The 19,239-nt window shown below is 37.2% G+C and overlaps 3 protein-coding genes across 6 annotated transcripts; 1 reads left to right on the plus strand and 2 right to left on the minus strand.

Moving 5' to 3' along the window:
* The first annotated feature begins 1,223 nt into the window (after positions 1 to 1,223).
* Positions 1,224 to 2,884, plus strand: LOC131786781 (uncharacterized). Its single transcript, XM_059103848.2, has 2 exons — positions 1,224 to 1,549; positions 2,010 to 2,884. Exons 1-2 carry the CDS (start codon positions 1,235 to 1,237, stop codon positions 2,727 to 2,729), a joined length of 1,035 nt encoding a protein of 344 aa, XP_058959831.2. The 5' UTR covers positions 1,224 to 1,234; the 3' UTR covers positions 2,730 to 2,884.
* Positions 2,885 to 4,306: 1,422 nt separating this feature from the next.
* Positions 4,307 to 8,020, minus strand: LOC131786768 (uncharacterized). 3 transcript variants are annotated; one of them, XM_059103829.2, is made up of 4 exons: positions 7,890 to 8,020; positions 6,606 to 6,740; positions 5,521 to 5,607; positions 4,307 to 5,168 (listed from the first exon to the last, which is right to left on the minus strand). In XM_059103829.2, exons 3-4 carry the CDS (start codon positions 5,605 to 5,607, stop codon positions 4,443 to 4,445), a joined length of 813 nt encoding a protein of 270 aa, XP_058959812.2. In that variant the 5' UTR covers positions 6,606 to 6,740; positions 7,890 to 8,020; the 3' UTR covers positions 4,307 to 4,442. The 3 variants fall into 3 exon arrangements, with proteins under 3 accessions (XP_058959812.2, XP_066020041.1, XP_066020040.1); XM_066163944.1 differs by having other exon boundaries at positions 6,606 to 6,677; positions 7,890 to 7,947; XM_066163943.1 differs by lacking the exon at positions 7,890 to 8,020 and adding an exon at positions 7,830 to 7,886.
* A 4,484-nt stretch (positions 8,021 to 12,504) lies between these two features.
* On the minus strand, positions 12,505 to 15,828 carry LOC131786787 (C-reactive protein-like). 2 transcript variants are annotated; one of them, XM_059103857.2, is made up of 4 exons: positions 15,444 to 15,828; positions 14,885 to 14,927; positions 14,060 to 14,270; positions 12,505 to 13,508 (listed from the first exon to the last, which is right to left on the minus strand). In XM_059103857.2, the coding sequence occupies exons 1-4, from the start codon at positions 15,780 to 15,782 to the stop codon at positions 13,121 to 13,123; spliced, it is 981 nt and encodes a 326-aa protein (XP_058959840.1). In that variant the 5' UTR covers positions 15,783 to 15,828; the 3' UTR covers positions 12,505 to 13,120. The 2 variants fall into 2 exon arrangements, with proteins under 2 accessions (XP_058959840.1, XP_058959838.1); XM_059103855.2 differs by having other exon boundaries at positions 12,505 to 13,511.
* Between the last annotated feature and the right edge of the window lie 3,411 nt (positions 15,829 to 19,239).

The following is a 19,239-nucleotide window of genomic DNA, read 5'->3' on the forward strand; positions in this document are numbered from 1 at the left end:
CTTCCTTAAACGTTGAACGCCAAGGATCTTACCTAATAAATATATGTGTGTACATAAGTCCCATCGGGTGTTAATTAACATAAAACATTTCCCATTCTACGCAGTCTACCTTGGGCGACCCTTTGAAAATTGATATAATTTTCTTCCCTATTTTCTGATCGGGAAATGAAACTGTGCTCCGATTCTTTGCAGATCATATAATTTTATTATTGTTACAGCCTTAGTAAGAACGTTGGGGTAACTAATTTGAACTTGTTATTTTTATCATCACTGCTGGCTTTGTTTTGTGGGCGCAAACTCGCTTGTGTTAATTGCCCGTTGCATTATGAGAAATGCAAATAAAAAAAAAAGTTTTCGTTTTTAATATGTTGCGTAGGAAATAAATCATTCTCAGTCTTAATTTTGTTTTTCGAGGATGATTTTCGATTAGTTCCATTTAGAAAACTATTTTTATTTTTAAAAGAAAATTTTCGCTTTTGCATCCTAGATTCATTCGAATTTTGTATCATTTTACAAAATTGGCTAAATAATCCTAACAGATAATGTTCAAATTTCTCCAACAACTGACTCAATGAAGCATCGAGTAAACAAAAACATGAAATTGGATCGAAGCGATATCATTCGAGATGCGATTGATTTCTTGGCTTGTCATCATTTGCACATCTGTGACAAAATTTGGATCAGATCAGGATCGAAGTATTTTAATAGGGGCGTCAATTTCAAATCGATTTTCGAATCCTCTCAAAAGGAAAACTCTTTGCACAGCTGAGTACATTTTCTTCATGCAGTTGACAAGAGAAAATTAGTCTGCTAACGGATGTGTTTTAATTTTCCACAAAGTTCCACCATTATTTTTGTTTTCTATACTACTCGATGGCATCTCCTTTGATATGCCAATCAACTATTTTAAAGACTACCGATCGACGTCCCGTTTGTTTTTCACTACTGTAGAAAAATTAATCACTTTGAACACCGTAGGAGTGCTAAACATAATCATTTCGGTATGTCAGAAGTTTCTGACATTTTAGATCCTGCCTTTTTTGTCATGAATATTTAGTTATGTTTCCTCAACGAACAAAAGCGCTAAAATTGGTCAATATGCTAGCAGGTGTTTTTATTGCTGCTGATTGGTACTTTCAAATAAACATTTCAATTTTTCGGGATGCTTTCCAAATCGATTCATTTCCTCTGCGACGCGTACTTCCATTACATGTGATTTCATATCTTCCTCGCGATGTGTAAGAAATGCGTTTTTTTCATTACTCTTCTAACGATATTTTTTGAGAGAATCTTCGCATTGCAGCCTTCATCGAAAAACAATCACATTTTACCTGGTTACGTTTTTAAACGGTTTCACACCAAAGATTGGTTATTCTGTATTCAGGCTTGTCACAATGAAGCAGGTTGTATCTCATACAACTACGACCGATCGTCTGGAGGCAATGGGCTGTGTGAACTGAACGAATGTGGTATTGAAGTCACTTGCGACGGTAATGGCTCCCTTAAATTCCTGATGGGCTTTCTCTTCCAGCAAATAAGGAGAGGAAAGGTCAGTAAAATCTCAAAGAGTTTCCGGTTGTGAATGATTGTATCGAAATTCTAATTTGATCTGTATCTTCCGTTTTTTAAACTTTAATACCGAAATATGATACAAAATTAACAGAAAAAATTTGAAGTAAAACCATAAGACCAATGAAAGATATGAATACATTTCACAGGCATTCAAAAAGGTTCATTCCACTATGTATGTGAATAAATTTCTCAAGTTAAATATTATTTTGCACCCGCGCGACTATAGAGACTTTGTCGTTTGCTACAAATTCTGGTTGATGTCTATATAGTGCGGTTCTCTCGTTGCTTTCTAAAATACGTTTTCGTACCTTTCATACTATACATAACCTTGAGCTAGGTAAGTCACCGATTTCTTGATAAATTTCTGCTCTCAAGAGAGGCGAGGTCGCGTGACTTGTGGAGTGTTGCTAATTGACCGATTTTGTCGCTATCATTAGTGTTACAGGAGCTGTCTAGAAATTCAACATTACATCCCAGGAGCGCTGAGCGGTGTGTACAAAATTTATCCGATGTCAAATACTGAACCAATTGAAGTTTATTGCGACCTCGAAATTGCAGAGGGTGGATTCAGTTTCCTTCCTCACAGCCTTACTGTGAGATCAGATGCTCAGCAGATTGTCGAGGTTCTCTTCAAAGACAAGAAAAACGTTTTGCTGAAGTTGAAAAAAAACGTCGATGGCAGCGAGTGGTACACTTTGATTCAGCCTCACCCGAATTACGCTGACATCGATTTTGGTGTCTTAGTGAACAACTACTCTGGTTACACCGAACCAAACAACGCCTTCATGCAGAAGTACGTATTCCTTGGCATCCTCCCCAAATCAAGAGCAAATAAGTACACAACCCAGGGCTTCAGATCTAATGGCATCATACTACAGTTTAAGAACTGTGATGCCAATCCCAACAGCTTCTTTGCACTTTTTCCGAATCATCATCATCAATTACCATATGGTCATGGCAGGACGTCAGGATACGAAAATAGCGGAATCGCAGTAAACTGGCGTTCCCATGCCGAAGCTGTCACTAGTGGCAGTCTAAGAATGCCAAATAAGTTCTTTTTCCTGACAGAATTGCATTTTGGTGGCTGTGGCTGCTACACCTCAAGCGACCGTTGGAAGAAGTTTGGTTATAACGCCACCGCCATTGGAATTCGTTAGACATTCATTAACTATCCTTTACCACAATGATCATTGAAGAAACCCATAAGGCGTACCTCAAGATGTGAATCTACTCAGAGAATTAAACTCGCACGGGCAGGCTAATCGGCACTCCCACAGAAGTTTAAGGCGAGTTTAACTTCGATCTGTTGCAAGATTTGATGTAAATGTTCTATGTGGCTGTGCAAATCGACGCTTTATTGGTTGTCCCTCCTGTGTGTAATGCATTAACTTTGTCTGACGTGTAGTAATCTGAGTACATTATATTATTTTTCGCTGAATTTAGGAATACACTCTTGGCTAATGCACAACTCACAAGCAGACGTCTACTCTAACATGTACAGATGTACAAGTGGCGAAGATAAAAACAATTGTAGTTAAAGTAAAGTAAAAATTAAAAAAAAAATTTAGACTGTCCGAAAATTAAATATAATTTAGTTTTGATAACACATTTGTACTGGATCTCGAGCACCGAGATGAACTGATTTAATCAAGGGCAAACAAGAGTTCAGCAGTTGGGTCTATGACTGCAGTTAAGCTTGCTGCGTTTCTTCAAAGCTTAAATTGTGTTCAAGTATGAAATCTATGCTCGACAACGATTCAATTCAAGTTATACTCTAAACGTAACGTGGGGCTTTAAAATCGGAAAATCCGTGATTCGACTTTGAAATTACATATAGTAAAAAGAATTTGCGGAAAAGGTTTTAAATATAGGAAATGAATAAAATAACTAACCCTCTCTCAAAATAAAGCAGAGTGATGCATGTATACTTTTGCGTCAAAAGTTAGTTGCCAGATTTCCAAACCCAAACTCTTTTAATAATAAGAATCGAAGTACCTTATTTATTTTCTTCTTCTTAAAACGAGTGCCTAGGCGCTTATTTAAAATTGCGGTTAAAATAAAAAAGAATGGGGGGGGGGGGGGGGGAGAAAAGAAAGAAAGGGAGGATAGTGGTGCTAGTTTGAGTGGGGGGAGGGGGATGCTTGTTCGACTATTATGGCCAAAGTGGTGGGAGGTTATTCGTGTGAGGGCGCTTATTAAAGCCTGGGTGCTTATCTGAGGAAATACTACTTGCGCATAGGGCATCAACGATTTCCCTTCTTCAGCTCTTCCCGGCGTCCTGGGCTAACCTTCCGAGTGTGGTCCAGGTGTGGCCCTAAGAGATGCAAAACCTGAGAATTCCAATTCAAGGCTTGCCTAGTAACAATTCCTCGATGTTTCTTCCCGGCGTGGCCAGTCCATCTCCACTTCGTTCGACCGAATGTATCTGAATGTTGTATCTGAATGGGTGCCTTACCAGATATTTCCCACAGGACCCCGTTTGTTCCTGTGTCTGTCCATGTTACTTTCACATTTCTTCTCGTGCACGAATTGAAAGATGTGAATGAAATTATACAGGAATGAATGTATGAGAAGTAAATGAAGGAATGACTGAATGATCGAAGGAAGAAAGGATGGAAGGAAAGAGGTTAAGCAGGACAATAGATGTGATTTAGTGAGTGAGTGACTGAGCAGTTTAAATTGAATATAACGACTGGAGGGAACTAAGTCACATTAAAATCACATTGAAAATAACTGAGATATAACGAGCAAAAACTTTTATTCGCGCAAGATTGCTGTAATGAAACAGTTGCAAAGTGGTATAGCTACGGTTAACATACACTAACTAGCAAAATAGCGAAATAACGAAAACTGTGACGAATGAAACAGTTTTAGCGAATTCCAATCGCAGACGCATGAAAGCCAAATTTACTCCAGCGGTCACTGGATGTGTAACAGCCGCAGCCCCCAAAGTGCAACTCCGTCAAGAAGAAGTAATCATTTGGCATCATGCGATCAGGACTCGTGATCTCCTTAGCGGTTTTACGCCAGTCCACAGCAACGCCTGTCCTTTCGTAAACCAGATTTGGATGGTAGCTACTTGGTGTCTGCAGATCATGGTTTGGCATGAAAGCGAACAAGCTGTTTGGATTTGCGTCGCAGTTTCTAAACTGGACGCGGTGCCCGTTGGATTTGAAGCCTTGGAGGTTTCTCTGTCGAGCAATCGATGCAGGGAGAACTCCGAAGAAGAGATAGTCTCTCATGAAAGAATTCTGTGGACTCGTGAAACCAGAGTGACTGTTGACCAATAATCGGAATTGAACGTGGGCAAAATCTGGATGAGGCTCGATCAAAGTGTAGGCTTCGCTGCGATCGACCTTTTTCTGCAACTTAATCAGGACATTCTTCTTGTCGGTAAAGAGGGCGTTGATGATTTGCTGGGCATCAGGTCGACGAGTGATACTGCGAGGAAGAAAGTTGAAGTGGCGATTGTGTTCGCCAATAACTCCAGGTGACATCTCGCAGTACACAAAAATGGGGTCTTGTTTAGGCAGGGGCTGGATTTTGTAAACACCGCTCGGTGTCTTAGGCAATAGACTGTTGCAGCTCCTGGGAAACTGAAAATATAATTTCGGTTCATGATGGTATAATTATTATTTTAAGTATAGCTCTTGAACTGGTATGATTCATCTTTGATTAAATAAAAAGATATTCCAAGGACTTCAAACAGGCAGATATGTATTTTCCCACATCAAAAATCGCTTCAGGGGAAGTCATCACCGCAGGATTCAGAGTTCCGCTCGTTAAACAAAGGAACAAAACGTAGTTCGCAGAGTAGGAGCCGGGAAAAGGTTGCATATTTTCATCTTTTCTATATATGAGTAAATAGAGAAATAACGAAAAACTTATTTTATGCGATTATAGTGTGTTGTGGTGTTATCATTGGTTTATGTGGCATACGATACTTACTATTTTTTGGTTGCAGTTGCAACACGCATGAGCAGTTTTCCACATCAACAAGGTCCATAGCACCGTAAGGGAGATCAAGAATTTCATCTAAAAAAAGAAAATAAACGATTCTTTTTTATCAGCAATTTAGTTTACCATCAATTTATGCCAATAGCCAGCTTCCATTTTCAGTTCAAACGAAAACAATCCTTATCTCCAATGTACTCCTGCGTGACGCAATACGGCGTGCTATTAATATGTAGATGACAATGATTTCGTAACTCCGAGAAAAAAAATAGCGATAGTTTTAAAAAGATTCACGATTGCTTCAACCGAAAGTGAAAGTTTGCAAATTAATAATTGCCCTACAACAGCCGTTAATTTCAAAGCACTTCTTGAATACAGAGCGGTTGGCTATCGAGCAGTGAATAACTGCTTTTGTAAAGCGGAAGAAGTTAGAGGAAATTTTGGTAGAGACTAAGAATAATTAACTAGACCAAACGAGAACCAAACCGCATCAAAACAGTCCTCAATTACAGTGCAACTTTGAATTGTTTGATGTAGCGCGGCTAGCTTTTGAAAGGTGGCTAACGGAAAAAAAAAAAAAAGAAAGGATTCCACTGGTCACAAATAGAGAAATTTTAGGGTTGAGATTCCTGAATATTGCAATGATACAAATGGCATGTTGTGCATAAAAATTCAGCCGAGTTGATCTGATGGTTCACAAAGCTACAAAGCCGAGGGATGACACAAAACTTTAAAATGTTTTTTGTCATTAGTCAATCAATCAGGGCTTTTTTTCAGCCATGTGCGATGATTTAAGATTTCAGTTTGATTTATTTTTTGTTGATTTTTTTTTTCTTATCTAAAGATTTTTGTAACCTTGACCTTGCATTAGCGGTGGTTATATTTTTGAATTAAAAATTTGGGTCATGATATAGTCTTATATCTAGCAATAGACTCTGGAGGTGGAATGCGCCGAGGATGTCGAAATGTCAGCAGCTTTTAAGTTTGCAGTTCAGAAACTGAATTGCAATTTAGATTGGAAACAACTGACTTCTCTAGCCGTTAGTCCGGAACGGGTTACTAAGGATTGCAAGACTTACCTTTTCTCTTGCTTTCTTTCAGGCGATCAGGAGGTCTTCTCTGAATCTTGCAAATAGCAACTATAGACGCAACTGTATATACACCAGATAAATGGCTTTAACACCGGAAACAACTTGGGTTAAATCATCCGCTTTCTATTGACAATAGACCACAAATGAGATCGCACAATATCCTGTTGCTTACGTCATAACAATAAAAAAGCGGAAAAATTGGCATTACGTCAAAGAGCAAACACAATCAAGAAGCTGTCTTCAAAAAGGCTCCTTTATGTATGGCCGTTGTATCACAGCAGCTATATCTGTTGTATAAACATGCATCCAGCTAGGACTTGTTTCTTGTTCATGTTACACTTTGCCATTTGATTGCTCATCCTTAGAGCGCGAGCAGAGAATTATTATGTAATACTTAATTCATTGGTGTAAAAATTATGTGTAGATTTGTAAAAAGAACGTTTGTGAGACGTGCGAGGAAATAGTTTGATATGCACAAAATAAATCAAATAAACTGAACTGAAATCAACAAAAAAGATGAAGTGAATAAAATCAAGAAATAGACTTCAAATGATGATAAAATTAAACCACCCTTTAGAATATGTAAGGTTTTCATTTTGTGGTTGAACCCAATTAATAAGGGAGTCAAACAAACATTCAAATGCAAATTGAAACTCAAATAGATTCTCAGAAGTTATAACACGCACAAATGAGTTTTCCGATGCTTATAATTCTCAAATTTCAGTTTTTTTTCTGGGCCTATATCCTTTTTTGAGTATCATATTCCTCTTTTAGAGGCTACATTGTAAGCGTTCTATCATTTTATGGACCGTAGTGTTAATACCTATAATTAGCATAAACGCGGAAAATTTTGCACTCCGAAGCGAATTATCCACTCTCAGCCGTAAACGCAAATGCTCTATTCTTAGACTAAAAAAACGAAAAAAGGTATCTGTCACTTCAAATAAATACACACGTTTATACTGAAATAGGCTAGAATTCTGAACGGGAATTCCCTTCCAATGGCTTCACCTCTAACGAAAAAAACGCTCTTGCTTTGACAACGAGACCTTTGCATATATTTTTGAAGGTTATAGGCACAGAAAAAAACAGAGAAAAACCACGGGGAAATTTGAGTGAGGGACATAGAGAAATCAATCGCAACACGTAAAGATGTGGTGCTGTGCGATTAAAACTTGCGAAATGTTACTGAAAGTTACGTTAAACGTGCACCTTATGATGTCGTTTGCTCCATATCAAGGCTATAGATTTGAAAAGTATCGAACCTCTCACCTGGAATTGCAAGGCTGGAATAACTGAACCTTTGCTTTCAATTATCTAAGTCCTGATAGTTTTTTGGCACACATTAGATTATTGGGAAACTAGAATAAAGTCAATGTTTATCTATCTGATCAAAGATTGACCTTTGGATATATTGCCGCACCTTGGTTAATCATGGTCATTATTCTCTAGAAGAGCTATTTCTCCCGTTTGGGAATCTCTTAAAGTAAATTTCAACGGAAGGAAAGTAAAACGCTCATTCTAGTTGTCAGTCAATCAGAAAGGGAATGAAAAGTGTATCCAATTTGTGAGTAACAAGGGTCCCAGATAGATTCCAATTAAGTCAAACGTAAACATCGGAAAATATAATAATTAAACACTGTTGACTAGCTGTTTAGTGATCCATAACTGGCGTACACGATTGCCAAGATGGGCACACAGATCTTATGACCTGGATTAAAATTATGAAAGGGCTTGAGTGGATTAGAGAAGCTGCGCTATATATGGTATTCTGCCCGCTCTGTATAGCTTAGGATCCTCTCTTGTTATGGGCCTTTGTATATAAAACGCGTGGTGTTTACATTGCAAGTTTGCAATATCCACGAACTATTTATAGTCTAATTGATCGAAATAAAAATGACATCTAAGGAAGTTTAACCATTGCATTTTTGCAGAGTTTCAATTCTTCTCTCTGACTGACTTTAAAGCGAAAAAATGAATAAAGGAAGAAATACGGGAGCTAACTAAAGTGTTCATGCTAATATGAAATTATTACATTTCACATGAATCTCTGTAAAACGCTGGATTTTGTGACATTCAATAATCCAAAATAAATAACATGGTGAAAAGCAGATATTAATCCTAAACCAATTTATTTGAAATTTTTTGTTAAATTTACATTTTTGGTGACCCTAATTGTTTTTACATTAAAGCGGAATTGGTTTTCCACAGTTTTCCTCTAGTCTACGTGAAAGAACATCGATTCTTTCACTAAAGTGACTAAAAATATGTTACTAAAAGCAAAAGCGAGAAAGAGAAAAAATCAAAATATGAAGCCGGAGAATAAAGTCCTTTCTCGTTGAAACTGGTACAAATCACAACTTCTAGAGGAAAAGGTTGATTTCGCAATAAACCTCTGTGCTGTGTTGTGAAGAACGTCCGCTGCCACACTTACCGCGGGCTCTTCAGTCCCAGCCTTGGTCCTGATTACCGCATGTTTTGACCGCAGAGAACTTCAGAAACTCAATACAAAATCCTAAATACACTTAATGATGCTAATGATATTAGCGGGATAGATTTCCCACCGGAAGAATGCTTATAAAAATAGAACATGTATTTTGTTAGTAAATTTGTATTGTACTATTGAATTTTAATAATCAACAGAACAAGGCAAATTAAAGAATTACTTTTAAAGCATAAATTAGTTTCAAGTGACTTACTATCTGGTAAGCTTATTCCACTTGCAAGAGTCTTGAAATGTTTTCTTTTTCCTTATTCTAAAAAGCAGCGTTTCGCTTCGGAACACGTTTTACGTGCGTAATGGCAACAGGCATTCAATATACATATGCCTATATCGTTTTCGGTATTGGCCGGTCAAAGCTCTTTGCAACCAGAAAATTACTTTTACCTACATCAAACTTGGGCATGACGGTCAACCCAAGAGGTTCGCCCTTATGGTCTGTCAAAATCATGTAAATGTTAAGCCTTACTTTTTCGTTGCGGTTAAAATTGATGAAGCTTCTTCAACAAAAGTAAGGGGAAGCTGAAGGAAACCAATGTGTTTAACATTTCTGTCCAGATGGTACATGTTTGTTGACGATGAAAATAGATTTATATATTTATAAGAATTTGCGTATTATACTTTCAAGATGGTATTTTCAGTTAATTGTCTACATCAAGAGAGGATAATTGTACATCATTATATCGCTCAGTTGGTACGAGCGCCATGATTGGTCTATTTAGCGGGCCATATTTCATTGTACGACCAGCTAAACTCAAAGGTTTGTTTGAACGCCAAAATGTCTCTTGAAGAAAACCTTCAAACACATTGAAAGGAAAAGTACGCACACCAAGATGAAGAACAAAACTCAGAAGCCGATATCCCAAACTTTCGAGTTAGTTTCTTGGGAAGACGAGCGACGAATGAGAAAGACGGGCACAACGAAGACAACTCGAGTCGAGAACTAGATGATTTCATTGCCTCCGAAAGGTCGTGAAACATTGTGAAAAAACGAAATACGAGTGAAAAAAGTTTGAAGGATTATGCAAACAGCTAGTCGATGAAGATTTTAATGCAATGAACATACCTGCTGCTGCTCTCGACGAGCTCCTTAGTAAGTGCTTTTAAGATGAACGTAAGCAAAATGGCGGCGATAATGAACCAGACAGTATTTCGAGCTTTCAAAAAAGCATACCCGAGTTATCTTGCTCGTCTTTCTCTGTTTGCCGCTTGTCTTCCACCAAAAGCTCTACAAAGTAGGTTTAGATCCAAAGCGGTGTTACATCCTTCTTTATTCCCGTCAACAAACATCGGCTTAATTTCCAACGGTGTCTTTAATCTTGTTCAGTCTTCACCGAGTGATCCACCCGACAGCTTCCATGAAAACGCCGCAAAACACCAAAAATTGGATATTAATCGTTGAAAAGATCCTTGTGTTGTTTTCCATCGCATTGATAAAATTCTTTTATTCATTCATTTGACGTTGGCATTAAACAAAGTTAGCCGTTCGCACTTGCTACGTACTTTCTACAAAGAAACACGTTGTACCCTGCAGATTTCGGGCATTTAAAAATAACTTGCGGAATTTTCTGTCACAGTTCTTTGCAGAAACCTCTGTATTCTTGAAATGGCCTTTTGCATGTAAGTTTGCATTATTTCAAACTATGGATATTTAATGAATATTTTGATCCTTTGACGACTCAAAGTCCAGTTATTGAAAACTAATAAAATAAGCTTTGACGCGCGTCAATCATCAATGGCCGTTCCGCTTGAATTGAAATTTTTAACCAAGAGATATAATAAATATCTTACTAACCTCGTTTTTTCTTGGAAGAAACCTTTACAGGCAACAATACAGACTTGACCTTTTCAACTCTTCTTTATTCCCAGCAACACTACAACTTGATGCTTTTCAGATTCAACTGCTCGGTACCATCATACTAAGTAACTACCTGTGCTAAAATACACTTAAAGTTATTATAGATACACTTTGATTTGGAATACCACTGACCTGAATTGATTGTGACCCGGGAGGTACTCCCAAACAGAAATGGAGACATGTGACTGATTCAAATAAAAAGAAAAATACTTAAATACCGATGTTTATGTAAAGGCAAACTAATAAAAGGCAAACTAATAAAAGGCAAAGTCATGCGGTGATTTTTTTTCATGGATGCCCATGCCAAGGTGTCCATGTCAAGGTCTATACAAGTGCTCAAGCATACCACCAATCTTTGTTAGAGACCTCGTCACACTTAGAGCCAGAATGATCTAAAGTACGAAACTTCATGAAGAGGGGGTAGGGGGAAGGGGTAAAATTACTTTGTGCAACCTTGGACTTGAAGTTGAAATCAATTTCAACTTGAATAGGATAAGATAGGATAACTTAAACTATATTAGGTATTTCTATCAGTCAATCAAGATGCCAGACTAATTACCCTTCTACAAAACTACAAAAAATATCAAAAATATTTCAAAAGTAAAAACTGCTTCTCATGGAGGCCGTGTCTAAAAATTTACTTAGAGTTAAAATATTACTAAAAACTGCGGTGACTTAATTTAGATTTGAAATCAGTCAATGAAGATGCTTGCCTTAGTTCTATAGGTAAGTTGTTCCACAATTGAGCTCCGTTATGCCAAAAGCTTCTCTTTAGATAGTCAGTTCGAGGTTGTGGAAGTAGTAGTTTGCTCTCGGTATTTCTCAAACGATAAGCACTTACACTGTTACGAGAAACGATTCTTGATATCAAATACTCAGGTGCCACACTATTTAATATCTCGTACACAGTGGCTGGTCTACGGGAGGGGCTTGAGGGGCCCGTCCCCCTCCTTTATTTTAGGTAAAAAGTGAAAGAATCGCAAAAGGAAGAAAAGCTGGCAAGGCAAGCGACAAAAAGCCGCCACCGGTGCATCAAGATAGATTTCTGTTCTGGTCTTTGATAAGCCTTTTGATAAGTATCCGCCACCATAGTGCGCGGAGCGAATCAGCCAAATTACTACCATAGCTCGCAGACATTAGGGAGCGAGCTAGGCGATTTCGAAGCCCACAGAGTTTTCCGTAAAGGCCTTTGTTACAGTTTCACCACAAATCATTGTAATAATCAAAATGCGGCCAAATGAGGCTACTATAAACTTGAATTAGAATATTAAATAGAGTAAAATGCCGAATTCGTTTTATTTCACCACCTATCTTATGGGGTATATTTTCATTAAGGTATTCCCAGTTTCAATTTTGGTTGATTGAAAATCCAAGAGATTTAGTGGAGGCTACTTGTTCTACTGCGTTTTCGTTTTAAGTACGAAGTGGTCTCCGTAAATTTTGATAACCTCGGCCTTGATGCAATAAGCATAAACTCAGTTTTTTTCACATTTAGGGTTAGCTTGTTAGCTGATACACATTGCGCAGGTCTCAAATAAGGTGATCATGTCAGTGCTACAAGCGTCAGGCTAGTATCATCCGCTTTCATTCTGGGTTCCGAATATGTCAGACGATGTGGCAAGTCATTGACATATATCAAAAACACAAGACGTCCCAAAATTTTTCCCTGGGGAACACCACATCTTAGACAATTCTTACAAGGGGTAACGTGACAAATCTGAGTTAGATTATCTCAACAAGGACCAAACAATCAGTGGCTGGATCAACGAATCTCGTGGTATTCAATTGTCTTAACAAAATGTCGAGATCTACTTTGCAAATGCCTTTTTGAGATCGTTAAAGACAACAGCATTAACAAGACCACGATATTTATCCATGGCTCAGCTATCAGTAGCTTCGAATTCGATAATCATAAGTTTTTATCTCACTAATTCACAACACTATTGTCGTCTGAAATGGGATGACATGCGAGCTACTTTCATTGCTTGACCCCAGACAGTCTCCTTTAAGGACGAGAAGTTCTCTCTCTCTATTTCGTTTGGATTTGTTTAGCTGTATATATGTATTTTTCTCGTCATCTCTCTTTTATTTTGTCCAAATTTAATTTAAAGAAGAAGATTCATGTATGTAAGTGTGGTTCAAACTTTATGGGGCTCTACACAAAGAAGGCTCATGAACCTTAACTGTGCCTCGAATGTCGCTCCTGAATTGCTCCCAACTTAAAACATTACCCTTTCTTGAGAAGCAATTTTTCGACATTTCTACGATCTCTTTGAGAGGAAGAATGGTATCCCACAGGTTCAAATTTGCAATTTTACCAACTAAGGCTTGGTTGTCCTGGAAGCCACCACCGAGAGAATCTTGCTCTTGACCCAATACAACGACCCCTCCCTTTTCTATTATATGATCAGCACTAAGTCCAGTACCATTTTCTTCTAGTTTCCCGTCGATAAAGATCTTGTTTTGGCCATCGGTATTCCGCCAGGTGGCACATACATGGTGCCACTCACCATCACGGACGGATATGACTGCTCTTCTGAAAAGATAAATCAATACATTTATAGATCAATATGAAACAAATCAAGCATACAAAACGGAAAAAAGAAAATAAAAGTGTAAAGCATATCCTTTCTTGTGTCCACTCGGTGTTATCAGCTATATATGATTCTAAGGTCTCTATTTTATCAAATATTTCTGAATGTAAAGATATTAAGTTTGGCTTTTAATTGATTCAAGTTTCGTTACAAAGTTTTAAAATATAACGCACGAAAGGAACAGGAACGAACCTTAGACCTAGCAGGGATAATTATATCGTGCTGCTTCGTAGCAGCTAAAATAACCAGATATAGCTTTTAGCATTCTTTTTTACGGCTTTTTTGTTTCTTTGGGTTTTTTTTTTGCAATACCAAAAAGAGAAAAACAATATATACAAAACAAGAGAGAAAAAAAGAGAGAAAACGTTATATAAGTCTCCGGCTTTCGATCTTAAGAGAGAGAGAGAAAGAGAAAAAAAAATAGTCATGACCTGACAAAGTAGTCGTAATATGTGCAATGCATGCAAAGATTAACCTTTTTCGTACTTACGGTGTATGTTGACCTCCAACATATAGCTGCAGCTCGGGACTGTTTATTATGATAATTTCGTTCATTCTGTTTTGCCATGCATAACTGAATACAGTTCCTTGACTCTGCGTTTTCATCCAAAGACAGAGGGTAAATTTAGTAAGCACCCTATCCATATTCTTGTTATAGACCACACCATTGCCGTTTCGAACAGGAAACTCAAGTGAGAAATCTTTAAATGAAAAAGGAAAGAAAAGGTGAGAATATGACAGTTCTCCTCTAAGCTAGTGGGCTAATTGGACTACGAAATCAACATATGCTCAAGAGCAAAGCAAAGACTCAGAGGTTATGAGATAGCAACGAACTAAATATGTGATACTTAAGAGAACTAGGCTCTGATATCACTAATAATAATAATAGTAATAATAGTAATAATAATAATCAAAGTAATAATAATGATAATAATGCCGAGATCGAAAGAGGAAATACTAACGAAGAGGAACTCTATGTTTAGGTTGAAATACAGAAGTATGAATACAAAATACAAAGGCAGAAAGAGCTGCATGTACAGCTTTGTAACAGTGTAGATGCCCCTAGTTAAACGAGTAGCCTCAGTGACTAAACTAAGCTTTATACTTACGCACCATGAATTACAAAATATAGATCAATTCAGAGGGCTCGAGGAGATCATTTTCACTAATAACAGTAAGCTAACAAAAACCAAGTGGTAATAGTGATAAAATTAGAGGCGGACGAAATGGTAGCGAAGAAATGTTCATAGTAAATGTATTTATTTGTTTATTCTTCTCAATTGATATTCTAGAGACAGTGGTAGGGCATGCTTACCTGACGGAATTCTATCCATGTTAGGGCACCTCGTTTCATCCTCCTATTAAGTAACGAGATTAAAATCATGTTTCAATGGACTCAAGAACTTCTTTAGATGCCGCATAAATTAGCGAGAATTAGATATAGAAAGTTCAAACAAATGGGAACCAAGTTTTTTTTATACACTCAACAATTTTTCATTGTAGATCCAAAGTTCTCAGCGCCCCTAGAATATCAGTCTTCGCGGGAAATTTATTAAACATTATAAGTTAGCCTGCAGATCATGCATGTGATTATTCCATCTTTGTTCTTGAGGTTTTCTTTATCACCTTGATATTAATATTCAATGTTATCAACATTACACAAAGTGAATATAGGATTTTGCGTTCTTTTGTTTTCACATCTCTTTTTTGCTTCAAGGCATATCAACAGTGGAGCGACAAAAACAAAATACACAACTTCTTCTTAAATAAATAATTGATTCGGGTGTTAAAGCGAGGAAAAATTTTCTCTATTCGATATCAAAAGTTGCAGACTCTTCGTCTTTGGTAGATAAAACTACGAAGTAAATTCTTACCTTGCGACAACGTATTTGTGAGAAGACGAATTCTTTTGTTGGTATCAGATACTTGTTGTCGAGATCATTTGATAAACCAGCAAAGTTTAACTCACAGCGTCCTTTAAGGTCTGTTTGGAACTTTTTGTAGTTGATTGAGAGGCAACGAGTATTCTTCACGCAATAATGGCTGCATGTTATTTGACTGTCTACAGTAACACTTTCGATCAAATGCCCCTCCAGCCTAAAGTTTTCTCGTGTCACTGTGGATGTAAGACTCCGTATTTTATCATCAATACTTGCTAGGCTAACTGATATTATTTGTACCGCTATCCATGACTTCAAATGAAACGGTACCATAGTATAACCGACCTTAAATCGCTTGATAACAGAAAAAGTAAGTGAGTGTTGTTATGTTCCAAATGGGAAAGGCACTCGTAACTGATTCGTATTTCATGATTACTTACTTCTTCAGTATTGATCTTCACATGAATATTTTATATCAGTTCCTAAGACTTTTTAATAATAAACGATGCTTTTTTTTCGGGTGAATAAAATTTGGACGGAATTCTCTTGATTTCTTTTTCTTTTCTTGCTATCACCACTCTTACAAAATTATTTTCCAATTTTCCTGCTCTAATTCACTTGATTTCACCCGTTTGAAGTCATTGTTGTAGTCATATAATTGCGCAGAGTTAGTCACGACAATTCTTTTCATGTAGAAAGTGCTGAGTCAAAGACAAAAGCATTTCCTGAACATATGTTATTCAATGTAACAACTTTCCTCTTTTGGTGCTGATTTAAACTTTTTCGGAGTCTTAAAGGAAACGTGATCTCTCCCTTAAGGTACCTTCAAATTTGGAACAAACCTCGAGCTCTATTTAAAGTCTGGATGAAAACAAACATATATACACATAAATAACCTTTTGGCGTCAAATAAATGCATACTGATAACGCAAACTATACGGCACAGGTGTGAAGAGATGTTGGTTATATTTAGATCCATAGTGCATTGTCGATGAAATATACTGTTTTCAGGCATATGTCATGCTTATCCAACACATAAAAGTCCTGTGTTTGTTGCTTACTAACTCCTCTTTCGCTGACTGAGCCGCCCATTGTATTTGCTAACGGTCACCACTGTCCAATTTTGTTTTCTATATTAAGTCAGTATAACCTAAAGTGAAAAACTAAAACATGCCGTGACCAAGAGTACTCTATCCTGAGTTGCTTTAGCAGTTTAATTTGTCAACATCGTTTAGATTTTCCAAACTTCGTGTTTTAGTGTATTCTGAATTATTTAATGGAATGAACATTAGGAAACATAACCTGCCTGGAATGGTTGAAACAAAGACAACGCGGACTCTTGACATGACGGTAGCTAAGTAAGTTGTGACTGGGCAGAAACCAAATTTGGAGTAACTAAGGCCCGGTACGTGTTTTATTTTTTGCTCTTTCCCTTTCGTAACTAAAACAGAATAATTAATTGTGGAGAAGCAAATATTCCAAGTTCCATTTTGTTCTGTGTAAAGCGGAGGTGTTTTTGGTAATTTTATATGAGGCATTTATGAGCATCTTGGTCCAGACGATTGGCGTCATTAGGAGGATTAAAATGAACGTAGAGTGAGATCAGAACACAATATAAAGGAGTCGATGACTGAGTTATCAACTCACTAGGCCTGCAATCAGCAAAACAATGAAGTCTCAAACTGTTATTTTTCTTGCCGTTCTTCTTTTTATCGCAGATTGTGTCAACGAAAGTGAGAGCTTTGGCATAAATCTTCCAACTGGGAACAATGGCCGGAGAAGCGGTTAGTTGATATATAACACTTTCTGTGTAAATCATTTATTAGTCTTCCTTCTCTATAATTTTGGCCAGGGAAGGAAAAAAATGTCTGCAGAGTGTGTTTAACTTTACTTTAGCAAACTTTCAAGAATGCAGGGAACAAAATGCCCCGTACTGTATCGATACTTCTTTACCTCACGCTACTTTCACTTCGAAATAGTTTTTATGCTAAAAAAATAAAAACAAATGAACAAATACAGCAATTTGTCTTTTTAAGCTCAGTCAAGGAGAAACTGCACTGATAAAGAGTGCTTTGACATTATGAAGACGTATTTCTCCAAATTTTAGATTTGAGCGTGAATTACAAAGCAAAACTATACTGAATTGAAACACTCTTCTCATAGTTGATATTTCTAAACATAACTTTCAACCATTTATTTTTAAGTATATTTACGGCTCCGACGAGTGACATCTTCAGTTTGTCAAATGGCGAGAGATCTTGGATGCGGAAAGCTGGACGAAAACGTACAAGAAGACCTGAGCATGTAGCAAAATATTTACGACGAGAATGACAAAGCTTTGTAATAACCATTGATAAAGACTAATAGATCGAAAAACTTCTCATATAGAATAAAGTTAAGTGTTAAACTGAAGTCCCATTCTTTTTTATTATTATTATTTTTGCAGCGGCTTGGAAAAAAGATAGTGCTCAATTTTCACTAGGCGCATATCCTTCCTCAAATTCTCAAAATATCCTAGCATTGCTTTGTTTGATGGCACAGGAACTCTTTGGAATTCTCAAGGTGTTAAGTGTCGAGAGTATCTGCGCGCAAGTTCTATCAATGCATAGCAAGGAAATTATTCAAAAAGAATCCCACACAATAAAAAGAATCCTACGTAATACAATTTAGCCAAGGTCTAGAGACTGGATGTTTTGTCAACTCAATTTTGTGTTCTCTGTTCTCTTACATTGTCATGTAGGGTCTCGCCTGCTCCACCCTCTGTCTTTTGCATGAAGGTTTTCGGATTCTCAACGCTATATCAAGTTTTGCGGAATTAATTTTCATTATTTTGGTTTTTGCTTTGTTTTTTTCTGTTTTGCTTTAAAGAATATGGTGCTGAGGGCTTTTGATTCCGCTCTGAAGTTTGATATCGTAAAATGACGTGGCTAATTAGACGGAACGGCCATCAACAACGGGAAACGAGAAATATATCTTGATTAAAACGATTGTGGTAAACCATGGTGTAAGGCAGTAATCAATACATAGTGAAAAAGGATAGCAAAAGACAATGTTGTACCATAGCGGGTATCACAATCAGAAAATTTACATGTCCGGTGGAGCTCAGTCAATTTTAATTTTGAACATAAGAAATCATCAGACTGCGATGATACTACTCGATTCTCAAGGTTAAACTCTCAACTTAAGCTAGATTTTTATCGTGGCTAGTCTTTTTGCGTCCGGAGGAGAGGGGCATACGATGTATATAAGTGATGCATGTCCACTCCAAAAAGGACTTTGTTTCCTGCGTGCTTGCTTCTCTTTATCTCCTCACCCGGGTAGTGAATTTACGAGTTTAACATAAATGACTGATTAAGATAAGGGCATAACCTTGTCACAAATTAAAAAAGAAATAAATCACGTTGTCCATTTTTTTCTAATAACGTCCGTATAAACCAGGATGAAAGGCAAAATAATCCCTTACCAATAGCTCACCTTTTAAAAATTATATTAGTAACTCCATTTGTTACCATCGCGTACATTTGCCACTTCGTATAGTGGTGAATTACTTAATGCAGTGGAATAATGAGCAGACAGATAGGAAACATTACCTTGGCCGAGTGGTTAGTAAAAAGACAATGTAGACTCTTCGCATAACAGCTAGTAGATTCGTTAGAGGTTACTGGGCAAACTAACCTCGGAGCACTTTTTCTTAATTAGGATAGTACAATTAAGTGTGTCAAATCACATATTCCGTTTCCCGGCTTGTTTTAGGAAAAGCGGAGGTGTTGTTGTTTTTCTATTGTAATTC

The sequence above is a fragment of the Pocillopora verrucosa genome, chromosome 3, assembly GCF_036669915.1.
Source record: "Pocillopora verrucosa isolate sample1 chromosome 3, ASM3666991v2, whole genome shotgun sequence".
Classification (NCBI taxonomy): Eukaryota; Metazoa; Cnidaria; class Anthozoa; order Scleractinia; family Pocilloporidae; genus Pocillopora; species Pocillopora verrucosa.